The 10,722-nt window shown below is 27.9% G+C and overlaps 2 protein-coding genes across 2 annotated transcripts in view; one reads left to right on the top strand and one right to left on the bottom strand.

The window, feature by feature from the left end:
• LOC112599793 (protein PFF0380w-like) overlaps window positions 1–1,435 on the top strand; it is a 19,329-nt gene extending 17,894 nt beyond the window's left edge. Inside the window, exons 6-7 of the mRNA XM_025346856.1 lie at window positions 84–857; window positions 1,430–1,435. Coding sequence (XP_025202641.1) covers window positions 84–857; window positions 1,430–1,435 — 780 coding nt within the window. The remainder of the gene's footprint in view (window positions 1–83; window positions 858–1,429) is intronic.
• Window positions 1,436–1,493: 58 nt separating this feature from the next.
• LOC112599762 lies at window positions 1,494–9,137 on the bottom strand. Its single transcript, XM_025346819.1, has 6 exons — window positions 9,104–9,137; window positions 8,917–9,023; window positions 5,726–5,982; window positions 2,808–3,117; window positions 1,797–1,884; window positions 1,494–1,717 (listed from the first exon to the last, which is right to left on the bottom strand). The coding sequence occupies exons 1-6, from the start codon at window positions 9,135–9,137 to the stop codon at window positions 1,494–1,496; spliced, it is 1,020 nt and encodes a 339-aa protein (XP_025202604.1).
• Between the last annotated feature and the right edge of the window lie 1,585 nt (window positions 9,138–10,722).

The raw sequence follows: 10,722 nt of genomic DNA, 5'->3' as shown, positions 1-10,722 counted from the left end.
CTACTGCTTTGGAACAAAAGGAAGTAACATTGGAAACAGAAATAAACACTACAAAAACTAAAACGCCAATATTGTCCCTACAGGAAACACAAGAAGTAGAAGAAATAATCAAAACTGAAATAATATCATGTTCTGAAACCTCGATAGAAAACGTTAATGTATCAATAGATATTAAAAATGATAATGAAATTACTCCTAAAAGCGAAAAAGAAACAGATAGACCTATAGAAAACATTATCATAGAGAATAAAACATGCTTGGCGGATATATCAACTACTGCTTTGGAACAAAAGGAAGTAACATTGGAAACAGTAATAAACACTACAAAAACTAAAACGCCAATTTTGTCACTACAAGAAACACAAGAAATAGAAGAAATAATCAAAACTGAAATAATATCATGTCCTGAAACCTCGATAGAAAACGTTAATGTATCAATAGATATTAAAAATGATAATGAAATTACTCCTGAAAGCGAAAAAGAAACAGATAGACCTATAGAAAACATTATCATAGAGAATAAAACATGCTTGGCGGATATATCAACTACTGCTTTGGAACAGAAGGAAGTAACATTGGAAAATGGTGAAAATACATTAATAAACGAAATGCCCATTTCTTGTGAACAAGAAACAGCAGAAATGGAAGAAATGACCAAAGCTGAAATAATGTCATGTCCTGAAACCTCGATAGAAAACGTTAATGTATCAATAGATATTAAAAATCAAAAAGTGTTAAGTGGTGTAACTGTAATTGGAAATTTATTAACAGTTGACACTTTAACTGCACCTGTAGAAGACCAAATAGAGACTAAAGAAGTTAACGATGATGAGACTGTCACATTAGATAATTATTCGGTTGCATTTGATGAAACACCTTCAAATGAACAAAAAATAAAAATTCATTGTTTTGAAAATGAAAATAATTTACAAGAAAAATCGTATGGCATTCAAAAATTAGAAATGTCTATACAACGAATGAAAACTTCTAATGAAGGTTATTACGAAAAAACCTTTGTACAATTGGAACAAACTGAAACAATTTCTATAATAAATAAAGATAAGATTGACTGCGAAAACAAAAATATTATTAATGACAAATTATACACAGTCAATGAATCCGACCTTAACGCAATATTGTGTGCGTCTTCTCTCGAAGAAGCACTTACCTTACTGGACTCAAAAATTAAATTTAAATTTAAACATAAGAAGTCATCTAGTAAATCTAACTCTACGTCATATATTCCGAAAATTCAAACATCTGAGAGTAGAAGTAGCAGTAGTAACACAAACTTTGCAGATGCTCGAGAATTCTTTAAGGAAATTGAAAAAAAATCTAAAAAATAAAAACATAAAGAAATAAAAGTAATATTTTATAAATTCATGGACATTTATTTTAATAATCAGTAAAATCATTATTTTGTGACCAGGTTTAAGATGAAATTGTTAAAAACGTCTAAATTCATGGTGATTTTTTTTTTTATAATCTTCTCACTATCGTTTCGTTTTAATATTGAACACACGTAAAGTGGATAACAATTTTTTGAATTCTATTGAATTTTTATTCAAACTAATGGTATTTGCTGTTAATATAACATTCTTTAATGATGGCCAACAAATTAACGGCAGTACTGAAGAATTGTGAGCTATCAAATTGTTTGACAAATCTATTGTACTTAGACTGACAAATGGAATGTGATATACATGATATGCAATCTCTGAAAAATATTGGTTTGTAATTAACATAATAAATAATTTTTAATAAGAATAAAAAAGTATAAATAAATATTTTATTACTTTTTGTATCTTCATTTGCATCGTTTTCCATATCCTCGTTATTCTGGTGAGCTTCTGGTTGATTTTTACCATTTATACAATCAGATTCCTTTAAAAATTCAAAACACGTAGCGGTAAATATAGAGTAAACGTATAGAGTTAACGTTTCAATCATTTAAATTTTTATCATACTCATATAATTTAACAGATATAAAATAGTTGAACAAAAAATTTAATAAAATTTAACAAAGCCTTAATTTCTCATTTTTATACGTTTGACATAAATAGATAATACTTCATCACGATAATGTTATTCGTATAAAAAAATTAAAAACTATCATCAATGAGTCATTCCCAATTTTTCGTCATAATTTTTAATCTTATCTACATTTAACTTTCCTAATTATCAAAATGTATATTCGATTGATTTTTAAAATAAATTATTATTATTATTATTGCTACAGGCAAAAGAAAATGTAAACTAATTTTAAAATCAATGTTTAATAGTTTTATTTTACAATATTTAAATCAAAACCCTGTATATAAAAAGCCATTTTTCACAAATATTTGTTTGTAAATGTACAATTTATATTAAATGTACATTCAACAAACAAAGCATACTAGACTAGTATTACAAATATATTTCATCCTCATTGTATCTGTAGTATTATGCAAATGAAACACAGCAAACACTACAGAGTTAATGCTTCGTCTGAACATCGTCATAATACATAACACAAAATTTAGAATATCAACTCCTTATTACTCCCATGGCTCATGGAAGTGTCATAATTGTTAAAGAAATATCAGTATTTCTTTATATTATATTATTAATTTTTACTTTTAAATAATAATAAAAGAAAAAATGATATAGATAATATGCTTGTTGATTAGATAATAAGAATAACAATATTGTTTTGGAAAATTTAATAATCTAAATTGTTTAATGCCTAGCAGAATGCGATATATTTATAATAATAAATAATAATAATAATAATAATAATAGTAGTAGTAATGTATTGAATACCTCACCTGTTTCATTATCAAATAAGGTATAAATGATATTCGATTGCTTCTCATGTTCAATACTTGCAAATTGTGCAGTGTCGACATTATATAAAACGTCCTGGGACATGACAGGTAATTGTCGCTCAAATCTAGTAGTTTAAGCGACAAAAAGCAATGAAAATTTGTAATACTCTCGGGGATAACCGTCAGATTATTTTTCAACATATAAAGTTGTTCTAGTTTTGATATGGACAAGTGGTATATATCGTCTGGATTCAGTTGGTTTTCTGAAACGTCCAAACGAATTAATGTTTCTGCCAAATCACCATCAATACTGAAGAAAATTTAAATATTATTAGCATGTAAAGATGTAAAATTTCGTTCAAATATATCTGATTTTAAAACAATTTAAATACTGCATCACATCATTATCAAAACCTAGTGTTAGCTAACACAAAATGACAAGATTTGATGCAATTCGTTCAAAAAAAAATACATTGTGGTAAATGGTAATAACATATTTTATTTATTATCCCATCTCATAATTCTAATTTCGTAAAAAGCTCACTTCTATCTAGAGCTATGCCCTTGTACAATAATTATTCCGATTTCTATTTCTTCTCTGATTCATTAACTATGATAACTAAGCGTCTCACCTAAACTTCAGATATATAATATTGTTTTCTACTCGTATAATCTTACCATTATATTGTTTGTTAACTTTATTGCATATTATTTTCTACTGTTTTCTTTTTTTTTATTAATATTATGTATTTAATTAAATTTTTTTTTTAATTTTTTTAATTTTTTTTTTTTTTAATTATTTATTATTACAAGTTAGACTTCTCGTTTTATTTAAATAGATAAATTATTATTATTATTCAGATAATTGATATCGAAATATTACAATAATTATAAATATCGATATTAAAATAATAAAGTGATCAAATTATAATATGTCAAACAATTTTATTTATTTTTTTAAATATATCAACTAACATAACGTAAAAAAAAATCTTTCATGTAATGTTAATAACCATTAGCACTTCATCGATCACACTTGATAAACCAATATTAGATGGAAGTGACAAAAAATTAATAGCTAACAAACGTCTCCAACTAAACTTGCACGATATACTCATAGTCACCAAATAAGACTATTTTTGTACAACGTTAAAATTTGAGTACTTTATATATTGTGTATAAAAAAAATTACTGCTATGCAATATTTATTATAGGTACAAAATTATAGGTAACTAACTATATATTTAAATAGTTTTTACTGCTGTTTTTATAATTTAGATAATATATTGTGTAACTAATTATTTAAAAATTCCAATTCAAGACATTTCAGGTATCTTTTTAAGCATCTAAAAATTAGTCTACCATGCATATAATTAATATAATGTGCATATAGTTGCTCACAATTTTCATCTTCGTGCTGTCTACTAAAAGCACTTGAACTATTTATAACTCATTTATCTCATCTATCTCCTGTCTAAACTTTGAAACTTACGTCATTATATTGAATATTTAATAGAAATTAATATCTAACTTTCAAATTATTTATGTAAATTAGTTCTGTATAAAATAACTATTAGAGGTTTTTATGAACATAAAAATGTACTAAAACTGATTTTATAATCTTAGAAACATTGATACATTCAATACAGTCATAAGATATAAACTATTAAATCGTTACCCTTCAATAATAAAATAGTAGATTAGACGCTTAACATAACTTATTAGGCTAATTCACATCTCTAACAAAATAAATATAAAAAAAATTTAAACGTCACATATACTGTAAGAGCTATCTCTCCGCATCGATTGAAGTTCAATATAAACGCACTCGATGATAATAATATAATATAGGCTATAGCTTTTAACATGTTTAATCATAAATCATCATATAATTTATAGCTTAATAAGCGCAAATAGTTATTCAAATCCCCTTGAAAAATTCCTCATCATGTTGGAAATATTACCACAAAATGTTTGTCTATAATAATTTAGAAAACAAAATCGATAATAATTAAATCAGTAAAATTAGGACCAACTATTAAAAATTCAAAATTTCGTTTTAACGATAGGTACCTACTGTTATATTTTTAATAAATAATAATATAAAGCCATACGCATTACGGAACACTATATTTGATAAGAACGATTAAATGGATAATAATTGATATTTAATTATTATTTATATCTGAGTGGAGCATTGAAAACGCATAATATAATACTTCATAGCAATATCATTGTTATCACACTTATGGATTCGGCATTGTATATAATTCTGTTGGAAAACACAGTTGATAGTGATACCATTATTAACCGCAACACTATTACATTTTTTTTCAAACTTGTTTAAATGTTAATTTCATTATAATTTTGAAGATTTCATGTGAGTAAGAAACATAGTCTCTCTATCCAAAAGCGCATATTTACTAAAGATAGAAACGCTTTATAAAATAACGCAATAACAGTATGATAAGGAGCATAAGGTCTATATTATAGACTTCATACTTAGTGGTCTACGATATTACAATATGGACACGTAGACTATAATAAATACATGAAGAATAAATAATGGATAGGTTATTGAAACTTGTCAAAAGAAAATTTTCGATTAAACCAAATATTATAATAATAAACCACCTCTTATAGATAATAATATATATTAACGTGTGTTTGTTTTTTCGATTAAAATAAATTTTGTTAGCATTTTAGTATAGTGGCTGTTTAAAATTGTATACAATTATTATCGTGAAAAATATCCGAGAAAACAAAAATGTGAAATATTTTAAGTGGTAAGAAGGAAGTGGTACTATATGGAACTGAACGACGATCTAAAATTACAAATGTTATAACTCTACTATAGCCGATATTATAAATTATTGTCGTGCGCATTGCTCACGTGCAGTGGGTTACACATCACGTACGGTCTGACGGACTTCAAACGGTTGCGTCGCAAGCTCAGCCGCTGAATGGACGTGAACGTGTAAAACGACTCCAGTCGCAATAGATTGTCATCCGCGATCACGATGTTCACCCGGTCGAACAAGCCACCATCAAAACGTTCGCCTTCCGCGTGCAAGTATCCGCCACCCGATATGTCCAGGAAACCTTCTGCCGAGCCCGACCTGACCGTCACGTTCCCGACCGTGAATCTTGTGCTAGAACTACTGCATCTGCGACCCTGGACCAGAAGAAAAATTGTTTATATACGCGTTTCACATCTTCGCAATATATTGCTACCTACCCCTCGCAACTCAAAAACCACACACAGCTACATCCTTTTCCCGCCACATGACTATCGATCAATTTAGATCATCGCCCTTTCGCTACACCACCCCTCCCACCACGACACACATAAAAAGTTTATGTCATAGACCGTGCTATAAAAATTATAGTATACCTTTCCCCTTAACTTTTCGCTAGAAGTTTGATGCTACGCATCTTTAACTGGAGCGTGAGCAGTGTAATTATAATTTCAAGATGTCATTACTCTGTATTTGTAAATCCTTTATTATGGTCCATTAATTATGACACCGTGGTAATTTTCTAAAAGACGGAAAGTTTTACGATTAATCCTAACCGAAATAAAAATTAGTCTGGATTTACCTTACTGTTTTAAATAGTTTTTTAAAAACCAAAATAATATTTTTAATTACTTGAAAATTCGCGTTTAAATTTTTACTAGATACCTACCATTTTATTAGTACGCGTTCCTGAGCCACTACGCAAAAACTATTTTACTGATGTTATCATCACCATGACGAGCCTCATCACTTCTGATACAAAATCGTAACTCATCTCTTCCCAAAGATGACAGTTAGGCGTGGTAAAGTAAAACAAATTCATATATTTTTCACAGATTCTTCACTAAGAAATCTCTACGACTGATCTTTAAAATGTATTTTAGTTTCCCATAACGTGTTTCATGTATTATGTATGTACTAGCAACAAACTAACTAAACTACATAACACATAACTTTATAAAATTCAACTGAAACCTAGATCACAGAGTCGTAGAACTTTAATTTGTTTTTTTTAATCAATGATGAAACATGTAATTTTAAACACAGTATTTAATGTTAATAAAACATCAAAATATATACATAGCCCTGATAAATCAAAGTTTATAATCTTCAAAAAAACCTATAATTTTAAGAAAATAATACAATTTTAACGTATGTTAAAAAGTTTAAAATAGTAACTAAAATAAAATTTTCAATTATTTTTTAAATATTAACAGTTAAAGCAAATTAAATTGCAAGCAATTGGTCGCAAAATATAACACTAAAAATATGTATAGAATGAATTAAAAATAATTGACTCCACCAAGCATCAAAAACCATAATATGGGGCAAAACGCATTACATTTTAATTCATCTTAGAATAATTTTGTGTTGTAGTAATTAGTAAATTATTTATATGATAAAACTCGTTCAGTTATGTACAAAAATCATCAAATTAGAGTAAAAACAGATTCCATTTAAATTAAACAAAATATTGGGCGTTTATCGATTGCACCGAAATGACCTTTTTACACATTTTTTACATATTGATTCCACTGACTATCGACTGCGCTGAACTTTTTTATATATTAATTCCACTAGTTATCAATCCACTGAATATTTGTAAATTATTTACTTAAATAATAGCAAAATGTGTAATGCTTAAATTTACACAAATGACAATAATATTTTTTTTGAAATATTTTTATTTACTGTAACCTGTACTGTTAATTAAAAAATATACTTTATATAACCAACATAAACAAATTTTTCAGCAGAATTAATATAGATAAATACCAAACGGAATCGATAACCGGCGAAATCAATATGCACAAATATCAGGCAGAATCGCTGGCGGAATAGATATTAAGACGTAATCTAATGAAGATTTAGTAAATGATTAATGATGCACCTAATGGCATATAGCAAATGAAAACTATTTGTCCATGGATAAGTAATATTTTTAAATATTTAAATATATAAATTTCGTTTAATGAACCTAATTGATACCACTGCAGAATTTACTTTAATAAAAAAAATATAATATATCTATTACAATGGCCGACTAATAATGACGAGATACACTCAAATTCCTACCAAATAACCATTGCATGATCTTAATAAGCCTTTGTAAACAATGTTGGATAGTATTTACGTATAAATTATATATTATACCAAATGCAGAGAAAATATTAACGAACACGCCGATCTTAAGATATACGGATAAAAGTTAGATAATGGAATATAAGTTCAGTGATTTTTTTCAAATAATACTAATAAGTAATAACGACACAATACTATGTATTAAATCTTAATAATCTTATTATACATCAAAATATTAAGTGTTTGCAGAATTTTATATTTTTAATTTAAACCCATATAGATAAAAACAATGGACGGAATACCTCTTTTTATAAGTCCTTGACAGGGTTGCGTCTTTTTTCGGGAGATAAGGATAATAGTAGGCAGCCTCATTACCGCATGGTCAAGGTATGGACAGACAACACGGCGCTGCAGTTTTTATGGTTAAACCTTAACAATAGACACAATGAAAATGTACCCGAAAAGCAATCGCAATTAATCCCCGTGTAAATGTGTAATAGATAAGGTCGGATGATCCATCCATTACTTTATTATCTGTGTTCAAGCCTATGACATTGTCATGTTACAAATGAGAGACACTGTAATAAAGTTTCATTTTGCAGTAGAGTAGACAATACGTAACCAACAGTTCTCATTACGCCATAATTTTATATTATTTACCTGCATTACACTAATACAATATTTACAATTACTGTGCTCATCAGTTTCTAATGAAAAAACTCATGTAAAATTTTTTCGACCATAGATAAACTCTGATACCAATTTTAAAATATTCAAAAAAAATTATGGAAATGAAAATATTTTAAACTAGGATTGGTTCGAATAAATTGATAATATTTTATTTTTTCATGATTTATACAAAAAATAGAAGCCTGTGAAACTCGCTTTAAGTGGATATCTGAGGTCTAAAAAATGATTCCGAAAAAGAACAAACTTCACGTTTTGTAATATACTCGTAAAATTATCAATATGATAATAAAGAATAAGTATAATCGAATAAGTGCGAATACCTGTTTCGAAGATTTTTCTTTTTCTTTTTGTAAGTCTTCACACGATTCTTTTACCAACACCCAATGTCCAACTAATGATTTACGTTTATACTCTTCTAATTGGGAACCTAATAAAAAACGACCATGTACCTACGAATTAAACAAACTTCGAGAAAATAAATTAATCATAAAGTGATTATATATGCACGTTTGAGTACAACAAGCTTATTCCTCGAAAACATAATGTTCTGTATTATGTATTGGTTGAATATTTTTTTTCCACAACTGTCACTTTGAATATTTTGTAAAATCAATCCGTTTACAACGCAAACAGAAAAAATCCGTAGTAACAGACTTCGCCGATTTTATGAAAAAAAAAAAAAACATTATCTACGTAAAATAATAATGTCACGTTTTTAGCCATGGATTTCTTACGCTTTAATCTATACCATATCAGTTTAATAGGTACGTACGCCGTAGTGGTTAATGTAATTTTTCGGGAAGCTATTTATCAATTTATCTCTTTTCCATGTATTTATGCAAACAAGGTATAGCTGGTAAATATAGCCATATAGGAGGTAACCGTAAAAATAATAATAATATTACATACATAATATTATTATGATGAGAACTCGGTGAACGGGTGAACATTAAATATACATTAAATATTTTACCCGCGGTCACAGGTACCGCGATAAAAATAAGGTCTCGTTTCGACGTTTCTATAAATTACCCATGCAAACGAGTCTGCCATTTACATTATTTTTGTCAAAACATATTTTATAATATACCTAATGGTTTATAATGCAAACGCACAATTGCATTATAATATTATCATACAACTATTACTTACGAGGTACGTAGGAAGGTAGTAGGTACCTATTATTAAGTATTATGAATTTATGACACCTGCCTATCCAAAAATGTGTAGACTACAATATACCCTACCATTGGTTTGTGTAATTTCATTGGCATGAAATGTTAAAAAGTGCTCTACTGCTGTTTATTGATGTAACAAATTTTATTACATTATCGTATTTTTACTATTATTATTAATAAAATGTAAAGATAAATAATAACATTACCTATCATGAACGTCCCCATACATTTTTCAGGGGGGGGGGGGGGTTAATTTAAAAAATAAATGAAGATTTTTTTATACATTTTATTTATAGAACATTATTATGTTTTGTCATTATTACAATAAATTATTACAATTAGGTAACAAATTTAAAATTCTAGTGGGGGAGCAAGTGGTCTGTCTTGTAAGGTCTGTCTCACTAATGAATGGTACTGTTTTTTGCATGCAGACGCCAGACTGAGCTCTACTAATCGACGTCATCGGATCGAATGTGGTAAGAGTTAAGAATATTTAGTCGGGGAACGGTGCAAGGAAGCGCAAGAATATCCAGTTTTCGTCAAAACGTAGTATTTCTTTCGTAGGTACATCCTAATTGAGAATTTTAAAGTCCACAACATACGTCCCGACTCCCGTCTCTGATTAATACGAGTTATAATTTTTAAAAATGACCGAAAGCAACGTACGGATTACCCTATAAAAAGTTGAATGACACCCCCGGGATATTCGTGAATAACAAATTACATACCCACTCTTTTTAAATCAGTTTATTTTCGAGGTCGTTTGTAATAAATTACCAAAGTACTGAATACCTATATCTATTTTTAACCATAAATTAAAGTGTATTCCCTTATAATTTAATTCGACAATTTGAAATACCTATGTAGCCAACAATACGGTAAAAAATTGTCTCAACACATTAATGAATTTAAATTTTTAAATCATTACATTTTACAAGTTATGATGAA

This window comes from Melanaphis sacchari, unplaced genomic scaffold (assembly GCF_002803265.2).
Source record: "Melanaphis sacchari strain LSU unplaced genomic scaffold, SCAv2.0 Contig54_pilon_pilon, whole genome shotgun sequence".
NCBI classification, from domain to species: Eukaryota; Metazoa; Arthropoda; class Insecta; order Hemiptera; family Aphididae; genus Melanaphis; species Melanaphis sacchari.
Note: the sequence above shows the minus strand (reverse complement) of the source record. Positions and strands in the feature narration are given on the sequence as shown.

Excerpts from the sequence above, each read along its gene's own strand:
- LOC112599762 (XM_025346819.1), bottom strand. The coding sequence starts at position 9,137 with ATGTTTTCGAGGAATAAGCTTGTTGTACTCAAAC. Across the intron at positions 9,024-9,103 it reads TAAGCTTGTTGTACTCAAAC|GTTCCCAATTAGAAGAGTAT; the intron begins GTGCATATATAA and ends GTTTTTTATTAG. Across the intron at positions 1,885-2,807 it reads CTTATTTGATAATGAAACAG|GAATCTGATTGTATAAATGG; the intron begins GTGAGGTATTCA and ends GAATTTTTAAAG.